At 46.2% G+C, this 18,789-nt stretch overlaps 1 protein-coding gene across 2 annotated transcripts in view; it reads left to right on the top strand.

The window, feature by feature from the left end:
• Positions 1–18,789, top strand: part of SCN10A (sodium voltage-gated channel alpha subunit 10) — an 86,659-nt gene that overhangs the window by 23,311 nt on the left and 44,559 nt on the right. For both annotated transcript variants that reach the window (XM_084987746.1, XM_084987747.1), the window contains 8 exons: positions 2,394–2,522; positions 3,020–3,111; positions 5,439–5,660; positions 6,061–6,124; positions 10,670–10,811; positions 10,955–11,152; positions 11,868–12,035; positions 15,516–15,809. In XM_084987746.1, the coding sequence (XP_084843872.1) occupies positions 2,394–2,522; positions 3,020–3,111; positions 5,439–5,660; positions 6,061–6,124; positions 10,670–10,811; positions 10,955–11,152; positions 11,868–12,035; positions 15,516–15,809 (1,309 nt within the window). The remainder of the gene's footprint in view (positions 1–2,393; positions 2,523–3,019; positions 3,112–5,438; positions 5,661–6,060; positions 6,125–10,669; positions 10,812–10,954; positions 11,153–11,867; positions 12,036–15,515; positions 15,810–18,789) is intronic.

The raw sequence follows: 18,789 nt of genomic DNA, 5'->3' as shown, positions 1-18,789 counted from the left end.
CTATGGCTTAAAAGGTCGCATAAGTCCATAAAGATTCTAACAAAAACCACAATTTCATATTTCTCATCTTCTCACCCCTAATCCCATAATTCCAGAGGCCACCACTCTCAGCGGTTTTTACTGCTTTCTTCTGATACCTCCTTATCTCTAAAAATATATTCAGACTACTATTTAGAAAAACTTTTCTATGTTAGGTATTACCTATTAGCCTTGTTATGGAAAAAAATGGATTAGTTCCACATACACATGTTGATTTCCTCTCACACTCATCTTCCCATTATAGTTTTATTATAATTTTTGGTTAGATAATCAGATAATATGTACATTGTTTGACTGCATATATGATTATATAATAGTGTTACTAAGCAAATACTGTTCACGGCTGTATCATGCAGTATACTTTGGTTACATTTCCTTTTTGTGCAATTTTTTTGCTTTCTCTGAAGTTAATAAGGATTTCATTTCTTCATTTGCTCAGTTTTCTATTTATTTACCACTAATTTGCATTGAAACTCTTTCCCAGAGGTTTCATTCAGTTTACTTGACTGTAGCAGGTTATCCATCAGTTTCCATTTTTCTTGGGGAAATCCCTCTTAGAGTCCCTCATCTGCATCAGTCTGGTCTAGATGTTCTCTAGGCGTGATGCATAGCTCTTTTCCAGAGATTTTTCCTTTTTCAGGATGCAATTCTGTCTCTCTCTTGTTCAGTCTATTTCCAGATGAGAGGAGTTACTTCCTCCCTGAATGGTAGTATGGCATGAGGTTTAGAAAGCCCAACTGCTTCAGAGTTCCCGTCGTGGCGCAGTGGTTAATGAATCCGACTAGGAACCATGAGGTTGTGGATTCGATCCCTGCCCTTGCTCAGTGGGTTAACGATCCTGCATTGCGGTGGCTCTGGCGTAGGCCGGCAGCTACAGCTCCAATTAGACCCCTAGCTTGGGAATCTCCATATGCCGCTGGAGCAGCCCAAGAAATAGCAAAAAGACAAAAAAAAAAAAAAAAAAAAAAAAAAAGGAAAGCCCAACTGCTTCTTATAAAGACTTTGAAACTGCCCTTTCAGCCACACTTGCCATCATCTTGCCAAACCCCACTTTCAGAGGTATTTTCATCCTCAAGTCCTAAGCTGCTCTGCCATGTAGGTTGACTTGCTTCTGGGACTTCCCCCACTTCCAGCTTAAGGCTTCAGCTTTCTAGGTCTGCTGTCAGTTATCACTCATCTGTTTCCATGCTAATTTCCAAAATGCTGTTTTGTTCTCCATCATCATTGTCCTAGTGAATTTACGCTATTTAAAAAATTCCTTTTACTATCATTTAAGAAGGATTTCGGAGAGGATGGAGGTAAACACATATGTTCAATATGCCATATTAAACTAAAAGTCTTTTCATTTTTCATATTAGAGTTTACATTTATAATTTTACAATTTGAAAAAGGTAATATATCCAGTAGTAGGTGTGGTGTATGCATGCATCTGAATCGCTTTGGTCAATGGTTCTAAAAAGGTAGAACCATGGAACTCCCCAAGCCAGCAGCATTAACCTCTTCTGGGAACCTGTTAGAAATGCAAATTCTTGGGCCCTACCCCAGACTTACTGAAACAGAAACTCTGGGCATAGAGCCCAGAAACCTATGCTTCAACAAGCCCTCCAGGGGGTCAAATGTGTGCTAGAGTTTGAGAACCACTCTAGGTGATTGAGGGCTTCTGAACACTTCAGAAGCACTACCCTATTCTCAACCTCGGCTTCAGATCCATCTTCAAATCCAAACCCACAAAGCACCCAGCAGAAAACAAAAAGAGCTGTTTTGAGATGACATTGTCTAACTGGATCCATCCTCCTGGGAAAATGTCTGTGAATTTAGATGCTTTTTTTCTTCCATGACACCTAGTTGTTCACTGCTTTATATGGCTCTTAGACTGGAATCCCTGCAGCCAGAAATGCCAGCAGACCAGGCATGATGTGAGAAGAAAAGACAATTGGAAGCAGAGCTGTCTGGAGAGGAGGGATGTAGCCAGCCTCCTCCTTCTTTGGTAGCTTCCACCATCAACGAATTCAGAGAGGAGCTGAAGCTTCTCTCGGGGCAGGAAGCCTCAGGGAACCTCATGGAGCAGGAGAAACTTTGTTCAGAACATCATTGCAGGGGTCCTGCCATCTCCCTTTGCCTACCTTCAGAGGAGCAGTGGCTGCTGATCATCCACAAACTTCCCTCCCCGCCCCACCCAGCTGTGTGATTCCTCTGAGTTCTTCAGTCTGTGTCCCATCTCCTTACCTTACCTTCTCCCCCTTCCCACCTTGGTGATGATCTTTGTATATTTTCCTTTGGAACAATCACAGCCCCTCCCTTCCTGAGCTCTCTCCAAGGCACAGTTAATATTCCTTCACTGCCTTCCCTCCCAGGTATGTCTTCACTGTCATTTATACCTTTGAAGCCTTGATAAAGATACTGGCAAGAGGATTTTGTCTAAATGAGTTCACTTACCTGCGAGATCCTTGGAACTGGCTGGATTTTAGTGTCATCACCCTGGCGTGAGTGTTTCTCCACACTGCTTTGTCTGTGCATCTGTGTGGGGTTGTAGGTGTAGCCAGGCTCCCACTCTGGGTGTGTTTCCTTCCCTCTATCCAGCCTCCTCACTTGTGACTGCGTGGCCTGGGATTCTCTTGCTATAGATTTTTACTCTAGGAGTCATTTTCCAGGTTGGTCCCACACCCTCAAAGAGAAGTTGGAGACCTCAAAACTGAGCTGATAACTAGCCTGTCAGAGGGAATCAGACAAGGCTCAGCATCCACGTGCTTGAATATCCATCCACACATGAAGCAGACAGAGCCCCATAGATCACGTCTTCCCAAAGGGGCCATTCTGGAAAACATAGAAATCAGTGTTCCTGTCAGTCTGTAGGTGTACATTCTCAGTGTCTGTTCTGGGTCCTTCCTAGGATTGTGTTACCCAAGTGTCCTTATTTATGCTGCATGAATTCTCAAGACCCACTTCTTGCAGAGATGCTGATTGATTTCTGGTCCTCCAGATATGTTGGTGAAGCGATAGATCTCCGAGGGATCTCAGGTCTGCGGACGTTCAGAGTTCTCAGAGCTCTAAAAACAGTGTCTGTGATCCCAGGTGAGCTGCTTTAACCAGCACATTTATTCATAGAGCACATGTTGGTTTCCACAGCCTGATGTCCCGCTTTGATTTTTACAAGAGCCCTGTAAAGTTCCAGAGCATGGGCTATTGTCCTCATTTAAGAGCCAAAGAGACTGAGGCCCAAAGAGTAGAAAACGCAATCCCAGGTCTTCATCACTAGAGGCAAAGTGTGATCTGGAACCCTCACGTGTTGATTCTGAGCCAATATTCTGTCCTCATGGCTTCGCCACTGACAAATGATGAGAAGGTCATGTCCTCATTTTATGTTCCTGTTGAGGGGTTCAGGCAAACCTCCAGTGGATTCTCATTTATACTTTAGACTAAAGGTGTAAACTTGAAAACAGGGAAGAGGGAGAAAGGCAGCCCTAGGCTCTGGTGAATGTCTCTGCCATGTCCGTGGATCTGAAAGTTTGAGCCTTAGCGCTGGCTTTGGACTCACAGAAGAGAAAATAATTAGGCGATTCTTGTTTGCAGATGATTCAGAAACAAAAGTACTCCGTCAGGGCTCACCTCGTTGGGCCTCCAAGATCTCTGTCGCCACCAGTAGTAACCCAGTGATATTCCTCCTCCCCAGCTGGGTTGATGGAGGGTATGGGGAGGCCAGAGACCAGGTTAAAAGCCGTGAGACAGCACTCAATGCTTCCCCCTTGTGGCCTGATGAGTTGTCCCCACTCCTTCACCCCAGAGAACCTATGCCCTCATTTGGGAAACAGAAATACATTAGAGCAGAAGTGTCTTTCCACAGTTCTGTATCTGGCTCTGCAGGGAGCAATTGGAAAGTCTTTGCCACCTGCCACTGGACAATGTTCTTCATGAAAAAAGTTGCAGCAATAAGTAGTCAGTTCTGCCTCTTGGTAGCTCTGTCACTTACTCTCAGCCAGGAAAACCCTTAGTTTTGTATATAAGACCTAGTCTGTCCAGAACCCTTCCTGCCTCATCTCTCTCCTCTACCCACTTCACATAATATTCCAGAATCCACAGACACTCAAAGATTTTTTGCTCATTGCCCTTAGCCTTGCTGCTTGTCCATCAGGAGAGCCCCTCTTTCTCTCTTCCCTCAACCCATATGCATCCTCAGGGCTCTGCCACAGTCAACACTCTCAAGGATTCTCCCTTGTCTTTCTCAGTTTCCCCACATCCCCCACCCCCAGGCTTCCTCTGTGTGCCCACCTGCTCAATAAAGCTATGGAGTTTTCCCTCACTTGTCAGACAGCCCAACCATAGGCCAGTGCCTTAATCATTGCTTGGCTCCCAACAGGGACCACATGAGGCAGGGGATGCTCACTGGGTTATTTCTTAACCAAAATGAGAAGGCCAGGCTAGATTGCAGTCTGCTTCCCTGGTCAGAACACTTTCTGCAATTTGGGAAACTGCTTTCCCAAAGAGATGATTTCCTTTGCCAGAGCAACAAATCATCCTTCCTTAAACAAGCAGGGTTCCCATCCTTGCTGCCAGCTGTGCTCCTTCTCTTTCTGCCTCAGTGACTCTCAGTGTCTTTCATCGCCTCACTCTATTGCTATGTGCATCTCTCTGTGTCTTTGTGTGTCAGACCTGTTCTTTCTCTCGTGCATATCTCCCTCCTCCTTCTCTCCTGACTTCTTCCCTCTCCCTGTCTCTCTCTTACACACACACACACACACACACACACACACACACACACGTAAACACTGAGGTTCATGTTTCTCCCACCTCAAGCTACCTCCCAGGACTGGAGTGAGGACAGAAAAACAGATGTCAAATGACGAGTGAGGTCGGTATCCTCATGCCTAGCACAGTGCCTGGAACATAGCAGTTACCCAGCAATTAATTTTTAAATAGAGTTTCTCCTGTCAGGAATTTATTAGCTTTAAGATGATTCTAGTAGTTTCCCACTGTGGCACAGTGTGTTAATGATCTGGCTTTTCTCTGTGGCATTGCTGGTTTGATCCCTGGCCTGGTGCAATGGGTTAATTATCCAATGTTGCTGCTGCTATGGCATGGGTCACAGATGTCACTCAGATTCAAGCCCCTGGCCTGGGAACTCCATATGCTACCACTGTGGCCAAAAAAGGAGGGGAAAAAAGATGATTTTAAAAATGCATTGCCTGGGTCTCAGTTACCTCATCTTTACAGTGGGACAGTAATCTCTAACTGCCTGTCACTCAGGCTTATTGCAAGGTTCAGATGAAGAAATGGGCTTGGAACTGCCCGAGAGTTTATAAACTACCTCACACCTGCAGGGTAAGACAGTTAAGATGCAAACGTGCCAGGCACGTCCATGTGGCACCTCATCCATGTGGAGTATCACTGTCATCTCTCCACAGGGCTGAAGGTCATCGTGGGGGCCCTGATCCACTCAGTGAGGAAGCTGGCTGATGTGACCATCCTCACCATCTTCTGCCTGAGTGTCTTTGCCCTGGTGGGCCTGCAGCTCTTCAAGGGCAATCTCAAGAACAAATGTGTCAAGAATTGCACACTTGTCAACGAGACAGCCAATTATTCTTCTCATGAAAAACAGGAGTGGAATTTCTGCCGTAGGGACCAAGGTCTGGTTGGCGGGAGGTGTGAAGCCCCTGCATACCTGTATAGTCACATGTTTTGATTCCTCTTTCTGCTGAAATGCTTCTTGTGAGTTATGTTTTACTTTCAGGTTTCCCATTCTCTGTGCCCAGTGTCCCCTTTATAAGAAAATGAGCTCGCAATCAAGAGGCAGGTCATTCTGCCTCTGCTGGAGGAAGCTCAGAGCTGAAGCCACTGCTCAGCTTTTCTCTTCCCAGATGAGATGTTTTCCCTTCCAAGTGTCCCAGCAAGCCCACTGAGGGCACATGGCCAAGGGAACTTGCATGGCTCAGGCAGAAGACCTAGCAGGTGTGGCTTTCACCACTCAAGGCTTGAGTTGAAGGTTCAGCATCATGTAAATCTTTCACTTCTTCCTTTATTTTACAGATTACTACACCAACAAACCAGGCACTTCTGATCGTTTACTGTGTGGCAATGGATCTGATTCAGGGTGAGTGCTCCACCCATGAAAAAGCATTAATGCCCAGCAGCCCTTTCTCCTTCTTGTTGTCAGCTCTTTCTTGCCTGGATTGCAAGTCCTGAGAAAGATATAGAAATAAATATGTCATGTCCTCTGCCATCCTAGGCTCATGGGGAGGGACTGTATGAGTTAGTTCTTGCTATGTAACAAAGAACCCCAAGATTTTGTGGCTTCAAACACCAGCCATTTATTTAGCTCAGGATTCTGTGCATGTTGGGCTGAGATCAGCCTGGTGTTCTTCTGACACTGGCTGGGCTCATTCATGCAACTGCAAACTGGACAGATTTGTGGGGTTCCAAATGATCTAATATGGCCTTAACTGAGGTGTCTTGTCTCTGCTGCACATGGTCTCTTACCACCCCTCCAACCCCAGCAGACTAGCCCAGGCTTATTCTCAGGGTAGAGGCAGGATTCCAAGAGAAAGAGTAGAAGAGTGCAAGGTCTCTTGAGGCCTAGGCTCAGAACTGGTACAGTGTTACTTCTACTGCATTCTGTTGACTAAAGCATGGGCAAGTCTAGTGAGCAGTCTAGATCCAAGGAATGGGGGAATGGACTCTAACTCTTGATGGGAGAATCTGCAACATCATATTGCAAAGGGCTGTGGATACAGGGAGGGGAATAATTATGGTCACTTTTGCAAACGGTCTACTCCAGGAAGGAACTAATATCAAATACGTTTTGTTAGATGCTCTCCATTTAATTATCACAACTCCATCACCTGGGTCTTATTACCCTCACACAACAGAGTTGGCGATCTCAAATTCTTACAGAGGCCAGAAATATAACAACAAATGTGAGCAGTAGGCCGGGTGGGAACCATGACCATGTGAGTTCATGCCCCATATAAAGGGGTAGCCATTGTGCAGTCCAGCTTTGATTGTCGTGTGGAAATGTGGGTCTACTGCTTCTAGATTGCCCAAGTTTTAAAAAAGAGACAGGAAATTTAGATTTTTATGTGAACTTTCTTAACTATAAACATTGGCTACCAATTCCAAAAAAATGTCTACATATTGTAGGCCAAACAAAATATTTCAGTAATGCAAATTAGCCTGCAATCTGCCAGTTTGTGAGCTCTGATGCATACACATGAAGATGCTACCCCATGGAGAACCAGTGCTGTGCTCCAGGCTCCCTGGGCTGGGGGAACACAGCAAGGTGATAGTGTGAGACAGGAAGGATATCAAGGAAGGTTTCCGAGAGGTGGTGATTGAGGTGAGATTGAAAGGCAAGCAAGATGTCTCCAGGCTGGATAAATAAGATGTTTGGGTGGAACTATTCCAGGTGGAAGGACAGAATGTGAGTCAAAGCAAAGGGGTAGGGAACCCCTCAAGTCTGCCTGCTGCTTTGCCCATGGGTGCAGAAAGAGATCAGACAACAGGTCAGAAAGGCTCACCTCTCCATCTCCACCGTAGAGCATCTGGAATCCACACAGTCCCGCTCCCTGAGTGGCTGACAGCTCTATATTGGGCAAGTAGAGCTGGGTGGGACATTTACAGAATTCTGCCTTAATCAGCTCACTGGGAAAACAGTCTGGGATAGAGCTGAGGGATGGGACTAACAGAAGAATTTGAGAAACACAGGCCCTTTGGCCTCTTTCTTCACAAATGCACTTGGCATTTGGCTCTTGAGCTCAGGGAGAGAGGTGTTCTGATGTCAATTTTCTTTGACTTAAATAGAAATTAAGGGCCTGTCAGTGTCCTTTTCCTGTCTGAATAATGGCATTTCTCATGAGGATGGTTCCACAGTAGCCCACACACTGACTGTGGTCATGTTGTCGGGTCCATCCGTGGGGTCCTCCTCCCAGCTCTGAGAGAGACCAGATATCCTCTAGGTAGGTCGTGGTCAGGTGGGGAAGTGGCTAGGGCTCAGACGTCAAGCAGAGGTCAGCTTAGACGATGGGCAGAATAAGCCTGACAGGCAGGCATGCTGTGGACACCAAACCTGCGTTCTGTGCTGAGCCACAGAGAAGCCAGAGCCCTGAGTGGAAGCCCATACCACTCGGTGGCACTGTGGGGAGGAGGTCTGGTTCTCGAGGTGGAGAAATACTTGATAATTTTCAGCGTTTTTTCACATATGTTATTCCAGTCCATCCTTTTGGTAGCTTTGGGTTAAAATCAGGAATTTTAGGAGTTTCCTTCATGGTTCAGCAGAAACGAATCTGACTAGTGTCCAGGAGGATGCAGGTTCAATCCCTGGCCTTGCTCAGTGAGTCAGGGATCTGGCCTTGCCATGAGCTGTGGTATAGGTCACAGACGTGGCTCGGATCCCTGTCACCGTGGCTGTGGTGTAGGCTGGCAGTTACAGCTCAGATTCAACCCCTTGCCTGGGAACCTCCATATGCCTTGGATGTGGCCCTAAAAAGAAAAAAAAAAAGAATTTTAGTTTTGCATGTTATTTATATTTTAATTAATTTTTTATGGCTGCACCTGTGGCATATAGAAGTTCCCTGACCAGTGATTGAATCTGAGCCACAGCTGCCACCTATGCCAGATCCTTAACCCACTGCACCAGGCCAGGAATAGAACCCAGGAAAACACAGACAATGCTGGATCCCTAACCTGCTGCACCACAGTGGAAACTCCTTATTTAGCATTTTACATGTAATATTTACTATGCGGAAGGCAACTTACATGAGCCTTTGCACTGTGGTCTCATCTAATTCTCAGTGCAGTAAGCTGTTAATGTGTAGGTATAGTGGGATTCTACTGAAGACATAAAGATAGGTTGCCCTTAGCATTAACTACCCTACAGGTAATGGGTTGACTAGTTCCTTGGGAGAGTGAAACTAAGAGACTGTCTTTTTCTTTTTCTTTTTTTTTTTTTTTTCCTGGCCACACCTGTGGCATGTGGAAGTTCCCAAGCCAGGGCTCGAACCCAAGCCACAGAAGCAACCCAAGCTGCTGCAGCGACAGCAATGGATCCTTAACCCACTGTGCCGCAAGAGAGCTCCCCAAGAGACTATCTTTATATGTAGGTCTATAGCATCTGGAAACAGGCAGATCTCCAATCAGTTCTAGAGATAGAATTGAGATTTGGTTATAATCAAGTTGTCAGGTCCTAATCAATTGTATGGGTTCTGGGGTGTGTGTTTTCTGAAATAAAGAGGACCTTCCCTCCACCTCCAATGCCTGGCATTGGTGAAGGAATCAAAAATTAGAGTCCCAAACTACAAAATAGGCATTACTGTCCCCTCAACCCAGCCATCCCACTGGGGTGGTGGAGGAGAGCTCTCACATGCGTGGGATACTTGGGGATACTTCCCAACATCCACTTACCTTTATTATGAGAGAGAGAGAGAGGAAGCAGTGCAGCCTTTCCCCCCCTCCCCCCCAGTACTCACCAAGCAATCATCTTCAATTTGGCCTTCCTTCATAGGTCAGTCTTCCCAGGCTACTTGGCACTTCTCTTCTTTAAATAAATCCACTGGCATCAGTGTAGTTTTAGACACCCGACTTCTCTCTGAACCCCAACCTCCACATCTGTTAAAAAAAAAAAAGCATTGTGGAAATGATTAAATTATAGCATTTGTAAAGCACTTAGGGGAGAAAGAGGCACACAGTAAGTGCTCAGTTAGTGGAAAGTGGTGTTTTCATTGTTACACATAATTGGTCGGTGAACTTGGCTGATATGAGTCCTCCTTTGAAAGACAACTCTGCGGGTGATGCCAGCCAGCTCAGGTTTTATTGACTCTCCCCTGTCCCTGCCCCATGTGAATTTGCAAAGAGCTTACCACCTTATGGGGTCATGTCTGGGCAGCCAGCTAGCCTTCTCCAGGCCATTTCCCTCTGCATGAAGCTCTGAAGTAAAGGTACTATTGTTGGGAGGCAGGGAACCACATCCAGGGCCCAAGAATGGGCTCTTGTCTAACACTTGGAAATGAACTGTCTGAAGAGACACAGGTACTAGCAAAGCAAAAGACTTTATAGAAAAGGGGGCTTGAGCTCAGAGCAGCAGGGTAGAGGAATCCAGGAGAAGTGCTCTTTCTCATGGCTCACAGTCTCCAGGTTTGTGGAGGTGGAGTTAGTTTCCAGGTTTTCTCTAGCCAATCATTTTGCTCGTGCCCATATCTGGTCCTACCCAGGACTCTTCCTGGCTGTGTGCACACATCCCTCAGTAAGCCTGAGAATTTCTGGGAGGTTAGCAGGACTATTGTGTGCTGGCTTCTCCTCCCTCCTTTTGGCCCCTCCCAAATTTTTCCAGTTGGTTTTGGCAGCAGCCCACCTCCTCCGTGTTCCTTATCAGGACAACTCACATAAGCAGTTATTATCACGCCTGGCCAGAGCAGGTGGTTTCCATCAACAGTTTCCTAATATTAACATCCCCATTTAATGGGCAAGAGAAATTGAGACCTAAAGAGACTGAATGTTCAAGGTCACACTGCTAATAAGAGGAAGGTGAGGCCTTGAACTCCAATCTTTGACTTCAGACCCTGTGGTTTTCCCACAGCCTTGAACTGCCTTGCCTCCAATAAGCAGGAGGCTGTACAGTTGACAACATTCTCTGTTTTTGCTGCAGCCACTGCCCTGAAGGTTATTTCTGCCTTAAAACATCTGACAACCCAGATTTTAACTACACCAGCTTTGATTCCTTTGCTTGGGCCTTCCTCTCACTGTTCCGTCTCATGACACAGGATTCCTGGGAACGCCTCTACCAGCAGGTATTGATTTGCATGTCCCCATATGGGCTCAGTTGGAGGCCTGGGGTTGGCTGCGTGACGACGTTTTTCCTGGAGGACCCTGACCACATCAGGTGCCCGTGTTCTCTGGTTACATGTCTTTCTTCTTTCTCTTAAATCTGCAGACCCTGAGGGCTTCTGGGAAATTCTATATGGTTTTTTTCGTGCTTGTTATCTTCCTGGGGTCCTTCTACCTGGTCAACTTGATCTTGGCTGTGGTCACCATGGCATATGAGGAGCAGAACAAGGCCACCATTGCTGAAATTGAAGCCAAGGAGAAAATGTACCAGGAGACATTTGAGATGTGCCAGAAGGAGCAGAAGGTCCTTGAAGGGTGGTTCTTTGTGAAGTCTGTTGCAGGCTATATGTTTTTGGGCAGATGTCTGGACCAGCCTCTTAGATTAGGGCCATCATTTTAGGGAACCATGGGAAGATTCATTTTATCTCAGGGACCATCTTAGATTAGATTTTCTCAAAAAAGGACCTGAATGAAGAGCCTACGTGAGTGATTTATTGAGGGGTGCTCTCAGGAGAGTGAAGGAAGCAGGATGGGACAGGGGAAGAATTCAATAAGAATGTGACTTCAGCCAAGGACTGTCTTCAGCCTGATCCCATGGGGAGCTCCAGGGCATGAATTGTACCACAGAGTTAGGCAGGGATAACTACCTACCTAAGAGGCAAGAGGGCTGGCCCTTTATACCCCCATACTTGCCCAGGCCAAATGTACAGTCAAAGGAAATTTTCTGTAGGATTCCACAGCCATAGCCTATTAGTAGCTAACACTCAAGCAGCTGGAGATGAGTGTACTGACCTTGTAGAAGAGATCTGGTCAGGGCCTACTACAGGGTATGAATGAGGGAGGTGACCCAGATGTGGCTCTTCCTGCCATGTCTCAATCCCACCACCACCCACGTCCTAATCCTGACCTCCTCTGTTTTAAATATCCTCCCCTCTGTGACACTCCATGTCTAGGGGACACACATTTATGCTAAGCTCAACCAAATACTCTTGGCTACAGCTGCTCTTCTCTCCCTTCAGGTCCTAGAAGCACTGGGGGTTGACACAGCCTCTCTCTGCTCCCACAATGGATCATCTTTGGCCTCCAAAACTGCCAGTGAGAGAAGGTACAGAATGAAGCCAAGGGTGTCAGAGGGCTCCACAGATGACAAGTCACCCCAATCTGAGCCTTATAACCAGCACAGAATGGTAAGGGGCTCAGGTTTATGCCTTAAAGATGACCCACCTTTGCATCTGCGGTGGACAGTATGTTGAAGTGGGGAGAGGTTTTTAGCAGAAAAGTAGCTGGAGGCACAGAGACTAGGAGGATGTCTTGGTAATCCAGACCCCTGCCCCCTGCAAATGGCCTAAACTAAGACAGGGACAATTTACGAATGGGGAAAAGGGTGGATTATAAAAACTTTCATGAAGTCCAGGGGAAAACAATAAGACTGAGACTATGGAATGTTGAAAAAGAAGGGAAAAGTCCAAAATGCCTCCCAGCTTTCTGGATTGGGCAGTTAGATGGGTGGTGATTCTAAGACAGGAGCACTGTAGGAAGAACCTCGATTTGTAGGGCATGCAGTAACCTTGAACATGCTGACCCTGAGGTATCTGGACGTCAGGGTCAGCTTCCTTCTGACACTCTAATCTGCAGTTCTGGAGCTGAAGAGGGGTCCTTGTTTGTGGTGCTGAAATCATTTACAAGCTTCTTTCTGACCTCACACCTCAGTGCCTGCAGTTCTAATTCGCACCTACTACTGGTGCAGGAAATCCCAGCACCCATCTTGAGACACGAGCCAACCTGGAAAGAACTGCAGTACTTCACTTCAGACCCTGTAGCAGTTCTCCCAACCATAGCCCTCTACCTCGCACTCCAAGATTCCCTGGACTCACCAAGTTTCCTTCCACCAGCTCCCTCTCCCATCAAAGTCCTGTGTACCCCATTTATACCCTTTCCACAGGCCCGAGGGGGTAAAGTAGGTCCCGCACTAATCATTTGGGGAAGGGGAACATCATGGCTGTTTTTCAGGCCTACTGACCCTCACTTCCCTCTCAATTTCTTTTCCTTGTGCTCCTCTGAAGACTGTTCTCCTTTTTGGAATACAGTCTCTCCCCAGACTGATGTGTGTGTGTGTGTTCACAGACACTCCCATGCACACTGGCCTCAGTGACGCCCATACCTCAGCATTTATCAGAGTCTGTGCCCTTCCCTTCCTTGCTCTGCCTCTTTTGAGCAGACCTGGCATGAACAGGAAACAGTTTAGAAGCTGTTTCACAGGGGATTTGACCAGGGCTTTGGTAATCATTGAACCAGATGAATCACAGCTTCCATAGAAATGTCAGTGACAATGAATTGGGCTTTAATTTCTCCCATTCAGTTAGCCCCACAAAGAGTAGCACTTAGATGTCCAATAATTTTCTGATGTATGTATGTGCTTGTCTCCCCAGGCAGGTTCCCAGGCAGGGAAAAAGCAGAACCATGTCTTATTAATTCAACAACACTAGGTGCTTGGTATAAAGAGTTGACTAAAACACTGTCCACTTCCCAAGGACTTCCATTTGGGTGGAAGAGGCAGGTATAAAAAGAATTATGTGTTGAGCATTATATTAGGGACACACATACGGTGTTTGGGTCTAGAAGAGGAAACATGTACTCTTATTTGGGTGGGGGTGTATCAGGAAAGGCTTCCGGTGGAGGGAATAATTGAAGTGAGTAGTAAATAGTGAGTAGAAGGTCCTCCAATAATTCAGGACTGTGAGGATTTGGGAAGGAACATTTCCAGGCAGAAAGAACATGTATGTGAAAAGATAGGAAGGAATAGTTTTGTTGCAGAATCTGCAAAAACCGTGGCAGTGGAAGGAGACAAACAGCACTCGGAGATATGGAAAAGTAAGATTTATTCAGCACCGGTGCGGGCTCAGAGGAGTCACCTCCAGAGTCTGAGCACCAGGTCTTTGGTCTCAGTAACTTTTGTACACTACAAGGTCTTGATTTTCCCATGTAAGCATCCCGGACCTCCCCCCATCCCCAAGCAGACGTATTCCTCCCTAAGAAACTGAGCAAGCAAGGTTACAGAAGTGGAACTGATAAGCAAGGTTGGGTACATGATTAGCAGGGCTGCTGGCTTGGACATAGGGCACACAGTTGTTACATTATTACAAGAAGGGTGGTATAGTGATGAGCATAGCTGGAAAGGCTTCCAGCTGCCTTCTTAGCCAAGGGGGGGTTGCTCTTTAGTTAAAACTTTATTTCAGTTTGGGTACTTCTTTAATGCCAACTGATTGATTGAAGCCCATTCAATAAGGCAGTCTCCTTCCTGCTTTCCCAGGTGTGTTACTGTAATAAATAGACCATAGACAATTTTAATAAAAAAACCACTTTCTGACCAATAGTAATGAAAGAGACATTAATGGTAGCACTTAAGAGAGAGACAGCAGGAATTTCGGGGAGCAGACAGGAGACCAGTCAGTCTGCTTGGAGGATGCATTTTAAGACAAGTCCAGTACTTAGATTCAGATTGAAACTGACACTTATGACTTGAACTCAGCCTAAACCCAGATTGGGACTTGAACCCATGGTTTTTATATTAGAATCACTCACCCGGTTTGAGGTTCAGGTTCTTTGTGCTTCAGTGCAGACGGAATTCAGCAAAAGACAAAGTGATAGGCAAGAAATTTATTTATTTATTTATTTATTTATTATCTTTTTAGGGCCGCACCCACAGCATATGGAGGCTACCAGGCTAGGGGTCAAATTGGAGCTGTAATAAAAGGAGAAGAGGGACAAATTCAGCAATATGATCAGAGTTTGATAGGAAGTTAATGTTTAGATTTTGAAAACACTTCTCTGACCTGAGTTCAGAATTGACAACTTGTTTGGTCAGGTTCCCAAGGCAGTCATGGGAACCAGCCAACCCAGCATCCAGGGGCTCTGGGCCTATGAATTAGCTCCTTTCTTCTGGCAACTGTAAGCCACACGGTTCCCTTGGAGGAAGATTTTGATGGGAAATGTTTATTGATTTGGAGGAATGGCACTATTCTTCCAGGAAATTAGGCTGCGGCTCTCCCTCCAATCTCCCCATTGTTGGCTGTTCAAAGTTTGCCTCAAGGGATCCTGGAAGCTCATTATATTACAAAGCTCTTGTCTCCTCCTTTGCAACACAAATGCTCATACCCATATAGGTTTATCTAATGAATTGTCAAACCAAATTTTCAGACAATAAAGAGCACTCATTCATCCATCAACCCTTTACCAATCTTGTTCCTGTGCTGATACATATAATAGTCTCCTGAGCCACAACTTTGCATTGAAGAAAGGAACTTAAGACAGCTTCATCCAGCCCCATGGCCAAAGACTGGCAAACTACTGACCCATCTGGGTCACAAGATTGTTCTCTGACACATTCTTGGCCAGGACGACCTACTTAATGATCATGAACCCCTTGCAGTTTCTTACTGCTTTTGGCCTTTTCCCAGTCTGTGTCAAGAGTATTCTCTTCCCCTGTTATCTCCCTACATATACCTAGAATGTCCCATAGGTCTTTTTCTTTAATTTTCCACTTCAAGGTCACAAGGTTAAGGGCAGGGCAATGAGAGTGGGTGAAGAGAAGTGTTGAATTCCAGATCTGCCTACATGATGATCTTCCAGCCTAACTTCCTTCTCAGCTCTCTTGGGGCAATGTCCAGTCTTTCCTAGGCCTCACCTCTGGGAGACGCCGGGCTAGCCATGGCAGCGTGTTCCATTTCCAGGCCCCTGGCCGAGACATCTCATTCCCTGATGGTGTCACAGATGATGGAATCTTTCCTGGAGACCATGAAAGCCGTCGGGGCTCTCTGCTTCTGGGTAGGGGTGCAGGCCAGCAAAGCCCCCTTGCTAGGAGTCCACTGCCTCAAACCCTCAACCCTGGCTCAGGGCGTGGAGAAGATGGACACCCTACGTTACCCACTGGCGAGCTTGCCCCTGGAGCCAACGAGGTCTCGGTGAGTTTGTGACTGTTCCAAATTCTGGGGCTGCTCTCCAACAAGAGCTTCAGGCCAAGAAGCCCTGAGTGTCACCCATGGAAGGATCCTTTAGACATCACTCTGCCCAACACCTCCCAGCTACTTCTACTTTACTGAAAGGGCAGGCGAGACCAAGAGAGAGATTGGGTTTACCTGAGATCAGTTTTTGTGGTTTACTCTGCAGTACTAAAACTGAGAGCACTAATGGCCTGAATCTAGCCAGAACACATATTGGGGCTCAAACCCAGCCAAAACCCAGATTGGGACTTCAACCCACAATTTTAAATTAGAATCACTCACCCAGTATCTAGACTCATTGAGATTCAGGTTCTTCATGCCTCCACACAGAAGTAATTCAGCCAGAGACAAAGTGATAGACAAGAAATAGATTTATTAAGATAGTCAAGCAGACAGGCAAGCACAGAAGCTCTGCCTCCACCCCCCAATCCAGATCTGTAGGGCTATAGATTTATCATCCAAGGGGAGTGGGAGTCAGAAAAGACCCCCTCTTCCTCTTTCTTCAAGCAGTAGCTCCTCTTTAGCATCCCGTAAGGTGTGTATTCAAATCAGCAGAAGGGCAGTCTTCAAACTCCTGTCCTTGGTCTGAATCTGAATGCAGGCCTCACCCCATCCCCCACCCAATGACCTAGGGCATATCTCTCACCTCCACTAGTCAGGCAAGCCTGCCTTGTTCTGATGGTCCTCTTGAGCAGTTACTAACTTACAGTGATCTCCCAAAGCCCCTTAGGTTCCCCCTCTATTTATGGTCCCTTATTGCGACTTCTACAACTACCTGTGCCTACTCCATCCCTATCAGTACAGTGGTATAGAATATTTGCTGGTTGACCTCATTTTTTTCCCCAGAGTTTCTCTGTCCCTATTCACTATCACTGCTTTAGAGATAGGCTTGTTTTCTCCCTGGATGAGTATGAAAAAAATTAAAGTTCTTCTCTTCTTGCGTGTAACTCTGTGCAAGCTACTGTGGGCTTGACAATTAAAACTCAGAGTAATCCTGGGTGCCCTGGACAGGTATTAGCAGAAGCAAAGTATCCCTGGCTTTACTCAAAGAAGCAGTAACTTGCCAAAATGCACAAATTAGGCAACAGTGACTAATTGGCCAGTACTCTTAATAGAATAATCACAGAATGTAATGGCAAACCAGGGACTCTTCATTGGATTGGAGCTGTGATTTAATTCAAGCTCTCCCTCCAGCTTCAATAATGATGCTTCTAGTGGTTTTTTTTGTTTTGTTTTGTTTTGTTTTTGTTGTTGTTGTTGTTGTTGTTGCCTTCTGGCTGGCCCCAGACACACAGTGGTTTGCAAACAGACTTGTGAGCTGACAATTATATGTCTCTAGTGACTTGGGTAAGTCTTACAGAGTTACCATAGCACCTCTGACTAAATGCATGGGATTCAGGGTCCCAGCAAGAAGCAGGTGAGCTGATGCAGTGGGCAAGTGGGGAGAGTTTATGGAAGTATTTATGGAGGTATTCATTAGGCTCTGGAACTAAGAAGGGACAGTGAGGCAGCGAGAGACTAACCTTGGTGGGAGGCTGTTCCAAGCCTAGGCTGAAAGGGTGAGGGGAAGGACCACAGCCTAGCAAGAACTGCCCCTGTATGTGAGAGGTGGCCTGATAGAGGTGGAGGATCATAGCCTCTACTCAGCCACAGCCCAGCAAGGAAGAAGCCAGCTAACACACAGCCAGCTCTGCTCTCCTCCCAGCCTCTGATTTCCTGTCTGTGCCTCCCACTGACCAGAACCAGGAAGTGAGGGTGATGCAGTTTGTCCAGGTCGCCCTCCTCAGGGATAGAGCAGGGCAGAGACGGTGGAGTATAGGTCTCCACTAGTCTTCACAGATGATTCTGGAGAATCATCAACCCAGAATCTGCAGGTCAAGGCTGTCGGACCCTCTTAGAAGTACTTTAACACTCTTGAAAATGCCTCATTCAAGAAACCTTGTCATTGCTCCCTAGATGACCACTTTCCTGGATATTCCAGGCTTGATTCATGTTAGTGAAATTATCTGGCTAGCGCAAGATCAACACTTTAAGCCCTTCCATGTCACCTGGACATAAATTTCAGTCACAGCTATGCCACTTACCAACTGAATCACCTTAAGCAAGTCCCTTAACTTCTTCAGGTCTCCATGTCTCCCCTTATAAAAACCTTACCAAGGGAGTTCTCTGGTGACTTAGCAGTTAGGATTTGGTATTGTCATTGCTGTGGCATGGGTTCAATCCCTGGCTCAGGAACTTCCACATGCCACAGGTGTGGCAAAAGCAAAAACAAAAAACCTCCTCATTAAAAGGTTTCTAGAGGAGTTCCCATCAAGGCTCAGTGGGTTAGGAACCTGACTAGTATCCATGAGGATGCGGGTTCAAACCCTGGCCTTGCTCAGAGCATTAAGGATCCAGTGTTGCTGTGGCTGTGGTATGGGCTGGCAGCTGTAGCTCTAATTCAACCCCTAGCCTGGGAATTTCCATATGCTGAGGGCATGGCCTTGAAAAGCAAAAAAAAAAAAAAAAAAAAAAAGGAGAAGAAGAAAAGAAGTGGACCATCAAGACAGAAATATTCTCAGGGAAAAAAGAGACCATGTGGAATTAGAACTGGGTTGTGGAGTTCCTGTAGTGGCTCAGCGGAAACAAATCTGTCTAACATCCATGAGGACGCAGGTTTGATCCCTGGCCTCACTCAGTGGGTTAAGAATCCAGTGCTGCTGTGGCTGTGGTGTAGGCCAGCAGCTACAGCTCTGATTCAACCCCTAGCCTGGGAGCCTCCATATGCCACAGGTGCAGCCCTAAAAAAAAAAAAGAACTGGGTTGTTGGGTTGTATGTTAGGGAGAAAAATGGGCCTCTTAGGAGGGAGTTCAAGGAAACCTATCATGGAGTAGGAATTCTGGATAAATGTCATATGCACAGCTCAGAAGTCTCATAATGACTTCCTGAAACCTTGCCCCT

The sequence above is a fragment of the Sus scrofa genome, chromosome 13, assembly GCF_054392235.1.
Source record: "Sus scrofa isolate SSC_HxYL_T2T_F1_AM1 chromosome 13, Sscrofa_HxYL_maternal_Yorkshire_Landrace_v2.0, whole genome shotgun sequence".
Classification (NCBI taxonomy): Eukaryota; Metazoa; Chordata; class Mammalia; order Artiodactyla; family Suidae; genus Sus; species Sus scrofa.
The sequence above is the reverse complement of the archived record's forward strand: the minus strand, read 5'-3'. Positions and strand labels throughout refer to the sequence as shown.